Source organism: Lissotriton helveticus, chromosome 3_1 (assembly GCF_964261635.1).
Source record: "Lissotriton helveticus chromosome 3_1, aLisHel1.1, whole genome shotgun sequence".
NCBI lineage: Eukaryota > Metazoa > Chordata > Amphibia > Caudata > Salamandridae > Lissotriton > Lissotriton helveticus.
In genome coordinates, this window is record NC_136061.1 from 1,069,915,488 (window position 1) to 1,069,933,851 (window position 18,364).

At 43.6% G+C, this 18,364-nt stretch overlaps 1 protein-coding gene across 1 annotated transcript in view; it reads right to left on the minus strand.

Moving 5' to 3' along the window:
* Window positions 1–18,364, minus strand: part of CSRNP3 (cysteine and serine rich nuclear protein 3) — a 326,905-nt gene that overhangs the window by 207,229 nt on the left and 101,312 nt on the right. The window contains exon 2 of the mRNA XM_078681631.1: window positions 14,984–15,154. Within this exon, the coding sequence (XP_078537757.1) occupies window positions 14,984–15,154 (171 nt within the window). The remainder of the gene's footprint in view (window positions 1–14,983; window positions 15,155–18,364) is intronic.

The following is an 18,364-nucleotide window of genomic DNA, read 5'->3' on the forward strand; positions in this document are numbered from 1 at the left end:
AAGGTCTGGGGAGGTATCCAGACCACTGGAATCAACCAACTCCTCTTGCCAGTCTGGTTCCTCAAGTTGGTCTGCTAGAGGGTCACCATGCCCCTCCCAGTCCCTCTCACCTTCCTCTGGATGCCACTTAGGGCGGTAGAGAATGCCAGGAATGAACAGTCGGACAAAAGTACCCTCCGGTGCCGGTACCGACGTCAGTCAACGTCAGTCCAGCACCGTGTCCACATCGGGGGATGAGGCTGGGGTCGACGCCAGTCGGGGGCACAACCTGCGCCGGGGGCTTCGCCACTAGAATTGGTGCTGGGGAATGTACCGTGAGGTCGACCGGCACCGATCTGGATCCAGGCCATGATTCAAGGGGGCCAGCAGCGCCGGGGCTGCTGGCATTGAAGGCCTAGGGCCCCTAGCAGAGTCTGCGGGGCCCAAAAGTGCTCCTGCAGAGTCAGGCTGCCCAAAAATGCTGTGCAGTGCTTCGTAAAACTGACAAAGCTGGCATGGGGATGCTCAGACTCCAGGAAGGGAAGCGCAGAGCCATCCCGGAAGCAGGCTCCAACGCTAGGGGTCCCGCGTCACGTCAGCAGACGGAAGGGGAGAAGGCGAAGGGAGAAGGTGCTTCTTCGCCTTCTTCTTGGGCTTCGACTTACCCAAGTAGTGTGAAGACGTCGATGACGAGTGAGGATGGCTCTGCGACCTTCCCCTTGACCAGGACCTTGAGTGGCATGGAGCGGACTGTCAGGCCTCCAGAAGCTTTCAGGACTGCACCTGCAAAGACTTCGGGTTCAGGGCCCAGCAGTCGGAGCATGACTTTGGGTCGTGATCGCACTCAAGGCACCAAAGGCACACATGGTGTGGATCGGTCACCGACATCAACTTGTGACAGGAGTCAAAAGGTTTGAAGCCGGGTCAATCGTGCACCAGGAGTCAAGAGACTCAAAAAAGAAGTAGACAAAAGTCGAAAAAGAGTTAGTCAAAAAGTGATTAAGGGCACAATCTCTCTGGATCTGCGCTGGCTGACCCAGAAAAGGAAGAACGGACGTCAGTGTGCAGGGGCTGTGTCTAAGTAGACACCGTGACATCATCCCAGCAACCACAACGCCAACGACGGACAAGGAGCCATCCGACGCCACCTACCGACACTCAAGGGTACTGCTACGAAACAATTTCTCCGGATCCATTCTGATGCCTGGGGGTAATTCTAAGGTATGGAATCTATAACTAATGGTCTCTTTCAGATCTGTATGACACGTCACTACACTCTACTATACAACACAGCACTCCAATTTCACACTTCACCCGACTGTGTGCTCCGCCACTCCATGCCAATATGGTCTACGACGTGGCACTTCACTCTATGACACTTTACCCCCTCTAAGCTACTCTACTATGATGCACTCTATTACACTGTATTCCACTCTATGCCACAGTACCATACTCTGCTTCAATCTGCTCCACTGTCTGATACTCTACCCCTAGTGTACTCTACATAGGGAAAAAAATGGGGTTTATAGATTTATAGCTGGCATACAAAAAGTTGCATATAACATGCATTATAAAAAACAGAAGGTAGTAGCACACACGTGGCACTGCACGACAAACAGTAACACTCTACAAATGGAATTTATCCCCCATCATCATTGAAAGCTGGCTGACTTTGGTCAGAGTCCAAACCAAAAAGTTGTTGGAGTGCTGGGGGCGGCTCCTAGGTAAAAGGTGCTGTTTGGTCACAAACAAAGTGAACTGAGGCCGAGCACGTCGGAACTGTTCCAAGTTGTGACCTCAGTCGAGGTTGAGAAGGTTTTGGTTCAGAGTCAGACAGATCTACAGAATCAGCACACTCCTCTGACACCATTGGTGTTGGGGTCAACACTGATGTAGCAGGAACCGGCAAAGATCAAGGTGCCAGGAGTGTAATCAGCTTCGGAGTCGGAGCAGAAGCTGCAATGGATTCAGGAGGCATAGACAGCACCGAGGAAAGATCCACCTCTGGTAACCTGACTGGCAGCATCTACGGATCTGTGGTGCTCAAAGGCATGCCAAAGGGGGTCATCGAGGTGCCAAAGATTTGCAATATGGCTTCCCCAAAAGCCTCAATCTGTGATAATGTCGCCATATTTGCAGAAACTCTGGGTACATCAAGATTAGCTGCGGAATCAACTACACGGGGAGGTAGGAAGTGGGAAAAAGGGGCACCTTGATGTCCTTGCGACCTCTGAGAAGGAGAGTAGCAAGATGGGACACACTGTGCTTGGACTTCTAATTCTTCTCAGACTTCAATTTACCCGAAGACTTGGGCTGCGATGAAGACCTGCTATGGAAGTAACCCCAAGAGTACAAACCGATCCTAGATCTTTACTTTAGCAGGAGCACGGCTTACACAACTTCTTGCAGTGTTTGGCGATGGACAGCTTCAATTCACGATCCTAGAACACCTTTTTTGAATTAGGGCACACTCTCCACACGACTTGGGAGTTGAGGCCTGAACCCAACCACCAGAGGCATACTTCGTGGGGATCCGTCGTAGACACATGCTTGCGACAGTCCCTTCAAAGTTTAAACCCTGTATTTTTAAGAGGGGACACGATCCCTTGCACACTAGAAAATTATTTAGTACAAAAAAATGTTAACGGACGAGAAACAGTTAGTAGCTGGTGCCATATATGCGCCTGAAGGCAAAGAAACTAAGGAACTGATGTCAGTGTGCTTGGGTGGCTCTTATATGTTGCTCCAGTCATCAATTCTAGTGCAGAACAAGGTGGGACGGAGAGCTGCACAGTCCCACCTACCAGTGCGCAGGGACTATGCTGAAAAATCTTCTAGATCCCGTCTGGCACCCGGGGCTATTCTAAAGGTTAAGAATCTGCGGGTAGAAATATCCATCAGAAAGTTCATGCATAAGACAACATCTTAATACAGCGTTTCCCATACTGCAAGTTGCCAGCCAGTTTCTGGTGGGCCGCAAAAAGAGCAATAAATAAAGATACCTTTAAATTCTTTATTTATCTTGTCACATTTGCTGTGCTTCAATGACTGAAGACACATGTCGGGTTATGTCGTCTGACAAAGTTGTGCTTATTCTCTTACCATGGGGATTGAGGTTCACTTTTCTTTCTCGGACTGAAAAATGGGACACTTTTTTAAAGTGAACAATGGGACAATCTTGCTGGGTACAGGGAATGTGAAAGAAAGGCTATAAGATGTCATTCTTTGTAATTCACAACCATATTGAAATACCCTTAAATGAGCTGTACACATATTTCAGAATATATCAGAAGTTGGAAAGCAGAAATAAAGCACATTTGTTTGAAATTCTGAAGTGTAACGAATACAGATTTTTAAAGGATCAAATGAAATGAACACACTTACTTGGTGATGCACAAATTATATTCACTGAAACCCAATTTCCACATATCATTTGTGCGCTATATCGTTTTATCAGTAAAACTGTATGTCTGTGCACATTTAGTTCAATGGGAAATGTGCTGTCTGCCTATGATAGTGAGCTACTGCACGATGCTTAAATAATATATCTGCAAGAGTGTGCTTCAAAACCCACCACCAGTTACAAACTACATCCTTATCACTCTCATGCTGTATACATTTACTACACTTTGTGTGAAACCAGGATTGACAAGGATGTCAGCATTCCTACTCTAAAACATTATTCCAGCCCCACTGCAAAGGTGCTGAACTATGTCTCAAAGTCCAGTTTTAAAACAACCCATTTCAAGTATTCCCAAGCAAGATTGCGGTTGAACCTTTAAGTTTTTTCTGCTGCTGTTTTTTTTTTGTTCACAAAGCCATTTCAAAAGAGAATGTGCCCTCTATATGTGATACACAATCATCCCACTTTTACATAGATTTCATACAAATTGAGAAAAATGAAGTTGGCCTAACAGAGAGCTGTCAACTTTGGATCTGGAAACGAGGTTCGAGTTCCAGCCTTGGGAAATTCACTTAATATCCTGTGTTTAAAATAAAATGATTCTCAACTTATGTTTTGTAATCTGATGCTCATGTAAAGTGCTCCAATGCCCTTGGACAGTGTTTGCAATAATATAAATATCTATCTCTATCTCTATCTCTATCTCTATCTCTATCTCTATCTCTATATATATATATATATATATATATATATATATATATATATATATATATATAGATATATAGATCTATATATCAAACCACTTTACAAAGGTAAAGATGGGTCGCACCATGGGCACTCTGCAATTCTTTTCTTTATTGCTTACATATTTCGTTCCAAAAAAAAAAAAAAAAGTGATGTCCATATGCATTTCGGTCTCACAGGTATCTCATTAAAGGGTCAGGCACATTTAACCCCTTCTGTGCGGGGGTCATTCCCCCGCTGTGCTGGGGGGCGCGGGGGCGCGCACAGCGCCCCCATGCTCATGACGAGCTCAGCTCGTCCTGAGGCACGGCGCTAGTGTGCTCATGACGAGTTGAGCTCGTCATGACCACACCTGTTCCCCTTGGAACGCTCAGCACAGCAGGGGAATTATCCCCGCGTGTGAGCGTTCCACAGCTCATGACGAGCTGAGCTCGTCATGAGCACCGGAGCGCCGTGCCTCCTGAGGAGCTCAGCTCGTCATGAGCATCGTTGAGGTTAAATACGTGATCATGTGCTCATTTGCTCTATACATCTCAGTGAATTCTGGGAGATGTAGTGTGATACCATATAACAAGTGATAGTGTTCAAAATAAACATAACATAATAAATAGGGGTTTTCAGACTTTTTGGACTTGATGTTCACTGTTTGATAATTTGCATATGGTAACTTACCATTTGCAACAATTTATAGTTCCATAGCTTATTACAATAACTTTTCTTAAAATTCAGAAAGCACAAATAAAGCCCTCTAGTGGAATACATTCATATCCTTGTCAGTATTTGATTAGTATCAACATTCATTAATCTAAAGATGTAAAAAAAAAACCAATTGTTTAGTCATGCCCCCTAGCGAGCCAACATTAATAATGTGCACAAGTGAATGTGAAAGATATTAAAATAATTTTTCAAAATAACAGTCCATTGTCATTATAGCCTATTGAGAAGCACCCACTCAAGGTATTAAAGGTGTATGTACATTTCTTCATCCTGATTCATATTAATCACATGCAAAAGAACAAACACTGTAGCATATATTCCCGTTTCGATTTCTTATTTTAATAATATATTTTGATGTTTTAACACCAATCTGCAACTGTTGCCCTTCCCAGACGGTCAGAGGGGACCGCATCGCCCAGCACCGCCGAAGTCACAAGACTCGCTGCTCCCGCCCCCGGACCACATTTCCCAGCACCCCCGGGCGGCGCACGTCCACGCGTCATGGGGGGAAGTGCCTGGAGGCGCTCTTAAGCGCAATGGGGCTCCCGCAGCGCGGGACGCGCGCGGGCAGGCCCGGCCACGCCTGTCAGCGGCAGGAAGAAGCTGGGCTGGGCCACCCCTCTGAGGAGTGAACCTATTACATCTATTGTTATGGATATCTAGGACTACAAGAGGATTAAAGGTACTGTCCAATATAAAGGAAATAAAGTAGTAAAAAGGGGCTAAGAAATGAATATGGAAAAGCGAAAGGGGGTAGCTGGTACCCTGGATGCTTTTTTAGTGAGGGCAGAATCTATTTTAACCCATGAGATCCACATGACGGAGCGACACCTTTATTTAGATCCCGCAACATCACATAGACATGTAATAGCCGATACTTCTTCACCTGTACCGGGGGATGGCAACCATGAGTCTTTAACCGGAACTGTTACGAGTGTCTCATCCGATATCATTCTCTCACCATCTGTTTCTGATGTGACACAGAGTATTCCAACAGCCCAGAATAGAGTTACTAGGGCCAGGATAGCAAAAAATATGTCTGTACATAAGAACGAGCCACGGGCAGACAAAAGGTAGCGGGATACCAGGGCAAGAAAAACCGAAAGCAAGGCAAATGTTGGTACATCTCCTGTTCTAAAAACTGCTACAGTTGGTACGCAAACAGAGATGAACTTACACTCATTAACGAATAGCATAGCTTTAAATGACCCAAAGGAGGTTACGACTGAGCTTCCCGTGGGTACAAACGACCCTGGATTAGGAACAGCCCTAACATGTATGTGTGATTTGGCAGAAAAAAAAACTTTTCTATGCTGTGGGACAAAATTAGTACACTTGAGTCTGCAGTTAATACTTTAAGTAATAACCTTAAGGGGCAGTTTCGAACTGGAGAGGCCAGGGAAGATACAAGGTTAATGAAGGACAACTTTATCTTTTTCCCAAGAAGGGAACATTCCCAAAATAACTGATAAAACAATTATAAAAAATATTGGGAATGTCAGTGTGGATAAATGCAATAGCTACCCAGGATTGTCAAAAGGGGCTAGAGGCAGCTTTAGATGGAGCCAATTATGCTAGTGCCTCTATTAGAAGCGAAATAATGATTGAACCTAGAGATTCCCTGGCCCCGAATAAGGAGACATTCAAACTCCCTCCAGCATAATGCCCCTAGGTTTTAATATTGGCTGGGGATCCAGCATTAAGGATTGGGCAGAAAGATACTTGGGGAGCCCTAAGGAATAAAACTGTAGACTGGTTGGTAAGACACAAGAATTTTCACCCAGCTGATGCTAATGAGATCATAATGGTTAGGAGAGTAGAGTGGATAGGGCAAACCGTTAAGAATATAAGGGGTGATTGCACTGTGGCAGATTTCCGTAGGCCAAGGGTGGTACATTATCTACTACGCCATTGCGACGCGACTCTTGCACCTGAAACGGGGATCAGTGCCCTACCTCTAGGATACTTTTATAGGCCGGAAGTGGAGAATAGAGATGGGAGATGTCTACCAGTCACACAAATTAATAGATTCCAGGCATGGTCAGACCTAGATTCTCAGAACTGACAATTACCCGGAACTAGGCAGGATAAGGTGTACCAAACTAATATTATTGATTCCAGACTTAAAAGTAATTATCCCGATGTAGTTCAGGTTAACTATGGTAATACACTAAATGATCCCAAAGAGACAGGTGCTCAAGCTACAAAAAACACGGTCTTCGAATCGCCCTTGAATATTCAATGTGAGGCCCTGACCACCAATCCTAATAATAAGGAGAATGAGAACACACATAAGATTTATAGTGGGCTCTTAGAGTATAAAGTAGATCTAAATCAAACATATGGTGAGAAAGATTTAAGAGGAGACCGGCATGGAAAAGTATAATTAAATACTAACCCAGCTAATGACGTGGGTAACAACTGTGAGCAAATACAGCAATTAGAAAACAGAACTGAGAAAGTAAGTAGTGCCCTAATGGGGGAAGAGTGTAAAACAAAGATAAAGTTAAAATCTTGGAATATTGCTGGGATAAGAAAAAAATCAAAGTGACCCAATGTGGCAAGAGCAGATCGGTCAGAGTGAAATAGTTCTGTTCCAGGAAACTTGTGCTGTGGAAAGCCCCCATAAAATTGGTTTTGAAACTTTTAGTATGCCGGCTATTCCCTCAGTGAGAGGAAGATCCTCGGGTGGGCTCGCCATTTGGGTAAAAATCAGTTTAGGTGCCGATTTTAAGCAAATTAACACCCCTAGCCAAGATATATTGAGAGTTAAGTTTCAAACACCAGACAAAAGAGAAGTGTATATCCTAAACATATATAGTAGACCAAGTACCGCCGGTAAACAAGTGGACGTTATTGAGCACCTGGATAATATCTTAACTACGTATAACCAGAATGCTCTGATAATTATAGGGGGCGGTTTTAATCGGAAATTTGAACCGGTGGCTGGACTTGAAAATATTTTCGTGGATGAGGATAGGGCAAATAAAATTCCAGCACTAGATAGTAGCCAGGTAGTGCCCTGTACATGTGCTGTGGCACAGTTATTACGGATGGTTACAGCCAACGAATTACGTGCCTGTAATGGGCGCCTACCTTCGGATAGCCCTAGTCAACCAACATTTAGGCGAGGTAATTCAAAGAGTCATATAGATTATATATTGGTCTCTATCTCATTCTGGCATATGATACACTATTTAGTGGTAGAAGACTGTATGGAGAGCGATCCTTACCCCTTATGCCTGACGCTTGCTCCTTCCCTTTTTCAAGTAAATCTTACAAGGAGAAGTGACCGTACCCACAGTCCAATTGGACCTTTACTCACAAATAACCGTAGAGCACTTAAATGGCCTGCGGTACTGGGGAATGGAGAAACTGTCAAAAAGATTTGAGACCTGTATAGAAATAGTCTCTCCATATATGAACTTGCCACTAGCAGAGATCCCAATCATGCGGATGCACGAAAATATGGTTGGGGGACTTGAACCATTACTAAGTAAAACTTTAAAGCCATCCAAAAGGGGACCACACCATATATCGACCCTAGAAAACCCTTGGTGTAATAAAGAATGCCGCAATGCAAAAATAAATCTAATTGAGGCAGTAAAAAGTAAGAATATGGCAGACCCAAGGGGAAAGAGAAGGTACTACCACAAGGAGGTATTATCTAAGGTTAGGAAAAGCTGGGATGATAATATCTGGTCCAAGCTTATAAATGCATGCAAATCAAATGGCCAAGCGACATTCTGGTGCTTGATATCCAAAGGCAGTAGACAGGGGGTTTCCAGGCAGGACCTATTCCTTGATGCAAAAACCTGGCTAACCCGTTTTTCAAGTCTCTATTCGACTGCTACTAATGATGCAGACTATAATATTGATGAACTTGTTAGTTACTCAAGTGAGTCAACCCTGTGTTTTAGCATTGCAGAAACATTAGCAGCAATAAGTGCAATAAAACCAGGGAAGGCACCTGGGCCAGACAAAATGGCAGGTGATTTATGGAGAGGATATGGGCCCCCTATATTAACCTCCTGTGTAATGCGGTTGCCTCTGGTGCGCCAATTCCCGAAACGTGGTGGGGTGCAGAAATTGTAACCATTTTTAAAAAGGGTGACCGCCAGGATCCGGCGCATTACAGGCGGATTAGTTTAATCGATGTTCTACAAAAGGTTTATGCTCGCCAAATTTTTAACAAATTGAGTATCTGAATCCAGGAAAATAGCATTTTAACCAAGTATCAAGCAGGTTTTAGAGACACAATTAGTACAATGGCCCCGACACTGTTTTCGCTAAATGTGAATGACATTCCGGACTTCCTTTTGGGCTGCGAACATGATTCTCCCAAGTTGGTTGGGGTACCAGCACCGGCACTTTTATTTGCTGACGATACGATTTTAATATCCCAAACCCCCAAAGATTTGCAAAATGTACTTAATACCTTTGAAATATACTGTGAACAAAAGGGCCTGGATATCAACTCTACTAAAACAAAATATATGGCAGTTAACCCTCACAAACCTTTTACAAAAAAATCTAACTGCAAAAAATGAGAGAATAGAACTTGTGTCAAATTTTAACTACTTGGGTATTACTCTAGATACTAAGCTGAACTAGAGACCACAGCTGGACAAAAGCAAAAACAATTTTAATCCAAAACTCAGTCCCAATAATGAGAAAACATAAGAATAGCCAATCCAAAGCAGTCTCTCCTGCTTTGGAATTACACAAGTACAGGGCACTATCGGCTTGTCTCTACGGGGTGAGTTATAGGGCTAAGCAGCAAAGAATGCCTTTATGGTTCAAGAGAATACTTTTTTTAAAAAGCTACTAGGTATTCCTAAGCGCGCCCCTTTATTACCTGTAATAATGGATCTAATATACATTGTATTGATGAGCAGGCTTCCTTGCGGCCATTATTGTTTTGGGTCCGCTTGTGGGCTACAGACGAGTTTTTTAAGAATCAGAAACAGTGCAAGGTTGCCATGGTTAAAGCACATTCAGGACTGGTTTTATAAACTGGGCCTAAAACACTTTTGGGAGGATCCTGAAGTTTTGACTATAGGATAAAAAAAATTGATGAAACAAACTTACTGGACGTTTGTCCAAGGCTCTCGGTCCCGTAACTCTAAACTGGGGACCCTATCTGCAAGGTACCTAAATATGAACCCAAGTAGTAAATTTGAGTCTTTCATGGATGAAATCGAACCACAACTTGCTAAATCTCTTTATCTTAAATTTTGCTACGGTATCTTAGAGATCAATGCAAATACTGTTAAGTGGAAGCGTAGCATAGAAAATGAAAATAACGGCTGTTGTGATATCTGCCAAGCAGGCACCAAAGAAAATGAAGTATACGTTCTATTCTTCTGCCCTGCCTACATACGTCCTAGGAGTTATTAAATATATTTTTATAGGAAATAATTGCTTTGCAATTAGCGCTTTGTAGTATTATTAGCACTTTGAATTTGTTCTAAAAACCTATTGCTGAATTTACTGGAAAAAGATACTGGGAGGGCTTTCTTTTATCTTTTATAAAAATTACAAATGATTATTTATTGTTTTAAATTTTAGGAAAATTGCTATTAGGACATCGATTGCTATTTATAACTGTATTTATTCCTGGCGGAACATGCCTTGATGTATTGTTGTATGAATGTTTTATATAGTATGTAATCTTTTATGGTTTCTAAAACCAAAATAAAGATGAATTGAATTTAAATATTACTGTGTTTTTTAGGTCTCGCGACCTATCAATGCGCGCAAGCGCATTGAGCGGAGCGAGAATTCATGTCCTGAAAATCCTCGTGAAACCAAGGGCTTCTTGCGCTGCGGTTTTCTTTAAGTTCACGTGAATCACGTGACAAAACAAGCACGCGCATCAGCCTCCCTCCCTCCCTCCCTCCTAATCCGGCTTCCCTCCGGCCATTTGCCACACTCCTTGCCTCTGCCGCAAAGGACTCCTCCCCCCGACGACACCCCCTACAGTCTCACCGTGAGCTCCTCGCTCACATTCGACGTTCTAGGTATGATACACTTGCATTTCAAGATTTGTTATGTTTTACATTTTGCTCGCTGTAATTTCTCGTATCCTAATTAGTACTACGTGTCCATTTGTTAAAATGTTTCACCCATTGAGCATGTTGACGTTTTTTCACTTTTGATGCTCGTAACTTTATTATTCACATTCTCCATTTGAAATTGCATATCGTGACTTGCCCCTTTAACCTGTATAAACAACAAGAGTAAGGGCAAAGTGAAATACTAGCACACCCCTTGGGATAAACAATCAGAAACAACTAGAGAGTACCATAATCAATAAAAAAACACAAACTCACTAGGATAGATGTTAAGAAGACCTTTCACCAGCCAACATCAGTGCCTCATGCGTGGTTTTAAACTGTGTTAATAAGTATAATGAATATATAGAAAGAGGGAAGAATGAGTATACCAAAAGGAAAAATGGGCCCCTCAGGCACCCACACTAGGTAGGTAGCCGTTTGTCTTCATCGGGTTCCCATTATTTCGTATGTGAAAAGGTACGAAAAACAGAAGTGCAGATTAAAAAGAGTGTAGATTACTCCCTCGACCAACAATTTTGATAGAGGGGTGACTCGAACTCAAATTAAAACCAATGTGCTTGTGCGGACAGTGAAGAGTTAAGTAAATTTGAACCCCCTGTCCTAAAAAACGGTCGACATGTTTCCGCTAGATGGTCTTATTCGACCCAGCATTCCTCAGGACCAGTGATAAAAGTAACTCACCCAGCGCGGCAGTACACCCCCTAAAGTGCCTACTCACGTTGGATGGACGTTCAAGAAAATATGTTTTTACCAACTTTTGTTCATTGCGCTGGAAAAAACTTCAGGTGTGTTACCTCTGTTCTGTGAGGATTATGGAATTCTGTTAGTATTTCTAGCCGTGGTTGCGCCAGAACTAGGTGGAAATGCGGGGAGTCATCAGCAAGCTAACGCTGACGTGAAGAATTCCCCCACCACGGACTCAAGGGGTCTTTCTGTAGGATCGACGCAGTCCTAAAGAGAATGCTCGTCTTTTACTAAAATCTAAGAAAAGACTGGAATACTAACAGAATTCCATAATCCTCACAGAACAGAGGTAACACACCTGAAGTTTTTTCCAGCGCAATGAACAAAAGTTGGTAAAAACGTATTTTCTTGAACGTCCATCCAACGTGAGTAGGCACTTTAGGGGGTGTACTGCCGCGCTGGGTGAGTTACTTTTATCACTGGTCCTGAGGAATGCTGGGTCGAATAAGACCATCTAGCGGAAACATGTCGACCGTTTTTTAGGACAGGGGGTTCAAATTTACTTAACTCTTCACTGTCCGCACAAGCACATTGGTTTTAATTTGAGTTCGAGTCACCCCTCTATTAAAATTGTTGGTTGAGGGAGTGATCTACACTCTTTTTAATCTGCACTTCTGTTTTTCGTACCTTTTCACATACGAAATAATGGGAACCCGATGAAGACAAACGGCTACCTACCTAGTGTGGGTGCCTGAGGGGCCCATTTTTCCTTTTGGTATACTCATTCTTCCCTCTTTCTATATATTCATTATACTTATTAACACAGTTTAAAACCACGCATGGGGCACTGATGTTGGCTGGTGAAAGGTCTTCTTAACATCTATCCTAGTGAGTTTATGTGTTTTTTTATTGATTATGGTACTCTCTAGTTGTTTCTGATTGCCCCTTTAACCACCAACTACATGCACCGTAACTTCCGTACTTAACCACACCCACCTTCACTACGTCACACGCTGACTTGTTTTCAACGGCATGGACTCAGAATTGCCGGTAGTACCCTGTACATATGCCGTATCAATTGTGCACACTGGTAAGCGCCTAGCACTTGACTTTTTTAATATACGTCTTTTCTGTTTATTTTAACCCCGCACATGGTTTATCTTGCCATGGCCATTGAGAGGGTTCGTTAATGGTTCACGGACGTCTCTTTAGTCACGATGCCTCGCAGTTCCACAGCGTTCCCTCCGGCCATTTGCCACACTCCTTGCCTCTGCCGCAAAGGACTCCTCCCCCCGTCGACACCCCCTACAGTCTCACCGTGAGCTCCTCGCTCACATTCCCGCCCCCCCACCAGGCTCTCCCACCCCCATCCGGCTTCCCTCCGGCCATTTGCCACACTCCTTCCCTCTGCCGCAAAGGACTCCCCCCCCCGTCACTCTCCAAAACAGCTTTGTTTGCTCTTCTTTTCGCTTGTATTCCGTGAGCTCCTCGCTCACATTCCCGCCCCCCCACCAGGCTCTCCCGCCCCCATCCGGCTTCCCTCCGGCCATTTGCCACACTCCTTCCCTCTGCCGCAAAGGACTCCCCCCCCCCCCCGTCACTCTCCAAAACAGCTTTGTTTGCTCTTCTTTTAGCTTGTATTCCGTGAGCTCCTCGCTCACATTCCCGCCCCCCCACCAGGCTCTCCCGCCCCCATCCGGCTTCCCTCCGCCATTTGCCACACTCCTTGTTTCTTTCGTTTTCCTTCTCTCATTTCTCTTCTCTGTAATTTTCTCCTTTCTGTTTCTCTTTCACAAAGTTTCATCTTTTTTCGGGTTTCCTTTTTTCTTTCTTCCCGCATGCTTTGCAAAATGTGTGGTAGATGGCTTTTACCTCTTCTCAGACAGCGAATTGCGGGTGGGAAATCGTAGTGCAGTGCAGCCCTACTGTACTGAACTTTGTTGTCTAAAGGAGAGCCTTCCAACTATGTGGAAATGTAACAGAATACATGTGCTACCATTATAGTATATAAAGCGTGCCAAGTCCTTACAGTGAACTTTGCACTATATAAACAAGCACTGGCGTTGCCAATAGGTCTCGCAGTAGGAAAGTTGGAGCTATTGGTTTTGTAAATGACAAAGCCCTTTATGTTTTTAAAATGAAAACAAAAATAAAAGGCATTGTTATTTGCAATTGTAATAGCTACAACTTTCCTACTGCGAGACCTATTGGCAACGCCAGTGCTTGTTTCATTTGACACTGTTTAGATGTTCTAATATTGGGACCACTTTAATATATACTGTCTTGTACCCAGGTCCCAGTGATTTTGGGTTTACCCTTTTTTTGTAACCTCTGTCATACAACGAACAAAGAGACATATCTAATGACATGGTCAAGGTTGTGTCGCAAACAATTGTAAAATGTATCTTATTTTGGCAATTCACAGTATTCTGAGAGCATGTCTACAATTAAATTAAACAAATCTCCCCACCTCATGTCCGTTGAAGCTAGGTGGGTAATGAAAGCTTGTCATTCTAAAAATTGGGTTGTGGGCAGCCACGGCCGGCAGTGGGAGTACCTGCAGGGCGTTGACGTGGGGAGGGGCAGAGTGGGGGGTAGTAATGAATGGATTACGGAGTTTTACAGGTAAGTAAACATTTAAATAAATAAAACTAATTTCGTTGCGCACACTGCATCGCATTTGGTGATGCAGTGCACTCAACGAAATTCGTTTTATTTATTTAAATGTTTACTCACCTGGGAAGCTCTGTAATCCATACATTACTACCCCCACCCTGCACCTTCCCCTCCCCACGTCACCGCCCTGCAGGTACTCCCACTGCCGGCCGCGGCTGGTTGTGGGTTTAAAATAGTTTGGGAAGCACTGAGCTACAGTGTTTTGCCTCAATCACAATTTATCTGTCTACGGTTCAAAGTATTTAAATAAGGACAAGTGCCCACAGTTGTCCTTAGGAATGCATCAAAGTCGTTCCTGGATGCCAGGCTTGCCTAATACCAAGGCTGACTAGTGTTGATTCCAACTCCTGCCTTTTTCCTCCATCATATTACACTTCATGTCTCTTTTTCTCACAATTGCGGGATCCTTATTCATCCGCTATTCACTCACTTTGTCACTGCTATAGATTTCTCTTTCTCCTTTTATCTCCCTTTTTCGTCTTTTGCCCTGTTGTGTTGCTTGGGTACAAGTATGAAAAATAAGCTCTGCTCCACAAAAGTGAGTGCAGATGCCCACTGCCTGAAACCAAATTTAGCACTACAGCTACTGCCTTTTTGTGTAAACAAACTGCAAAACTTACTGCTCAGAGATGAAACACAAATATGTAAGCTCACTGTAGATAAATGCAATGCCCGCTGCAAAGCATTTTCTGACACTTACGGGTGAAGTGATTCAAAGTTGATGGGTTGACACTATCGCCACTGTCTCCGCTTTCGCTGCTGGAAATGTCATCATCCGACTCTCGCACAGAGGAGCAAGGTGAAGAACCATCAACTTCTTCAAACTTTCTCTTTAAAATTCCAGTCATAGCTGCAATGCTGTCACATGTACCTACGAGTGAGAGAAAAAAATTTAAACCTTCAACCGCCGATCAAATATCTAGTCACACTATGCATTTTCTAGTTGTGTTTTGATTTCATGATCAATTGCACTTTGCGTAATTCGGCCCAGAATGGAGGCCGACCTATACAGTGTACATTCAACACACTGCCATCCAAGGCAGTTCATATTAACCATGGGCGAAGGACTTCGCTACGCCCACTTCGCCCTTTGCAAAGTAGGCGTAGCAGGCAACACTACGCCCACTCAGTGGGCGTAGCGAAGTTGCCCGCCACCCGCCTCCCTCCCGCCCTCCCCTAAATACCTAATTTGTGCAAATACTAAAAGAAAAGTAAATTAAAAGCACTTACCTTGTCCGCTGCGTCCCGGGGCTCCCTCTTCTCGTTTGTGCCGCCGTCTTGGATACCAATAAGCATGCGCAGCCGCCCGCGCATTACACAAATTAGGTATGTAGGGGAGGGGGGCAGGCGGCGCGTAATGGGGCTACGCGAAGTGCGTAGGTGGGCGTAGTTTCTCGCCCACTTTGCGTAGCTTAGCGTAGCCCCACTATGCATACTACGCCCACCCTTCGTTATTATATGGACTCTTTCCACGACCTTTTATTTAGAAAAACTTTAAATATTATAACAAGCACACTCTTGAACACATATCAAGATCACGGGCAATGTTGCATTTTGCACAGTTGCGTAGGGTATAAACCATGTATTTTAAATGCATCTTGCCACAGATTATGTACCATTATCACTGGTATATCTTTGTAAAGGCCTGGCCAGAAGTAAACTTGTGCGGTGAAAATAGGAATGAAGCCCTGGTGAATCACTAGACTTGGTATAAGAAAAGTCAAGTCTAAAGGGCCTTAGCAGTCCTCCAGTAAAACCTGGTCACCCTTTAAGGCTACCTGTCAGCTTGACCGCTGCAACTTGCATGAAACAGTTAACCTAGGCATTTCCTTTACACAAATATAAGAACAATAGTCCTCAGGCACAAGAGGAGTGGCGAGAATACGAGTGAATGTGTTACATGATTGGAATCCAGTACCATTCCATCTTCATGTAACACTAGTTTACACTGCAGACTGTGGACCATCATTCTAGGTACCCAGGCCCGGTGCCTCTCAGAATGACAATGGTGCATGTGGTACCTATGGCCTCATAGAGACTTTTTCATCAAATTCTTCCCTCAACATATTGCCTCCAACAAGAGAGGTAACTTCAAGACAGCCAATGTACAGCCATGTGGGATGAGTGTGGAGTTATTCTACAAATTTCCATTTCACAATGGTGTTGTTGAGAAAAGAGAATGGGTTGGATGGGTGGAAGGTTTTGGGAGATGTTCCTGCCAAGTGGTCTTTTTGGGAGATCTTGCTGGAAGGGTTTGATCACCTTTGAGCTCATCTTTAGTTCACTTGCCAGCAGACTTTCGACCTTGTGAACAGAGACTAAAAACAGATTCCAAGACTACAACCCACAGCACTGCGCTCTATATAGTCAATAAAATGATGTCTAAATACATGCTGAAGTCTAAGGCCTATCTTGAAGTAAGTCAGAGACTGCTCAAGCACAGCGTGAGAAGAGTGCTAGGATGACAGTGTAATCCACAGGTTAGGAGGTTTGAATCATCACTCGTGTGATGACTAAGGCTCCTTGAAAACCCCTGGAAAGGCCCACACAGTGTGATCACGAAAAAGAGGAATGTTACCAACCTAATATATCTGCTGATAATTAATCAACACCAGAGGGCTTTTAATAAAAAAACAGCTAACATGATGGTACATCACTTTGCATCAGATAAAGCAATGGAAAGACTTTAAGACCTTCTTTAATCTTCGAAGGCAAATTAAACAAGGCTTCAGTAGAAGGTCATACACCGACTTTTATCATGGCTGTTGAACATAAAAATAAATGGTGTTAAATTCAACAGGAAACACGGTTGCCCTGAATAAAATATTTCTAGTCTGGATGCCCTCATGACCTTGAAGAGGTCCAGAAGTCTGGACATAATGAACAAAAACACAGACTCTATGCCATGCCCATGATACCCTAACTTACATGTAAGGGGAGAGGGTCAAAAAAGAGTCTCCACTACCCCGAACTCCCTGAAGTAATATGTAAACAGATCGAGGAATAGGGAGAACAGAAAAACAACACAGACTCGAGTATGGTAAAATTTATCTATTTAGAAAATTGCCCTCACTCACACACAAATGTGTGTGACATGCTTCATCATCGGGTCTGCTTACAAAACGCCCTGGCGTAGCCACGCTCAGGACAGAGCATAGGGGAGGGGGGAAACACAAAATAGAACAAACCAACAGACACGTACACAAAACAACACAAATGTGCCAGAAAAGTGATAGCACAGTGAATGTCACCCTGTGACTGGGTATCGAGATAGAACAAAGTGCAGCATGGGAAGTGCATAAAACTGGCTCATGGTTACCCTCACGAACTTTTATTTATAGGTTCCATGACCAGGATTAAAATGGTAAAGGATGGGCAGTGTTTTAAAGAGGATTTAGGTTCTCAAAACACCCCTCCTTCGACTGCTTGTGCCAACATGTTTCGACCGACTTACTGTGCCAAAAATACACTGGTCACCTCGGTCTTCTTCAGGACATCTATCTATCCCAGTCCTATCGTCCACTTCGCCTCAGTCCGACTAATAGATGGAGTAAACTGGATCGAAAATCGATCAAACACGTGTGGAGGAGAGTTCCGCCATCACGGGAAAACAGATACTGCGATAAAGCACGACAAATAGTAGTAAGCTTTCATGTATGTGCCTGTTGTTGCGAATCTCCCATTCCACATAGCATACATATACTATCCCCAAAGGTATACAAGATATCTGAAGCTGCAATAATACGCAGAACCTCTTTGTGGCGTTATTAGATCCACTAATAACGCCACAAGTAGGTTCTGCATATTATTATTAGCCGTATGGGGGTTGACTGGAATAGTGCTCCGATCACCTTTTAAAGAATGATCGACCTAGTGTTGGTTTAAAAAAATTTAATATAGCCTGGCTTATCTGAATAGTAGAATTATGTTCAGTGCCAGGTTGAAGGAACAGATTCATCATTTAAAAAGTGTACCCCAGGCATGCAAAAACTGGCAATAAAACCCAGTTTAGTGCCATAGGGAAAGGAAATATTCAGTGACACATGAAAGCTACAAAATAGGCGAAGGTAAGATGTATTCT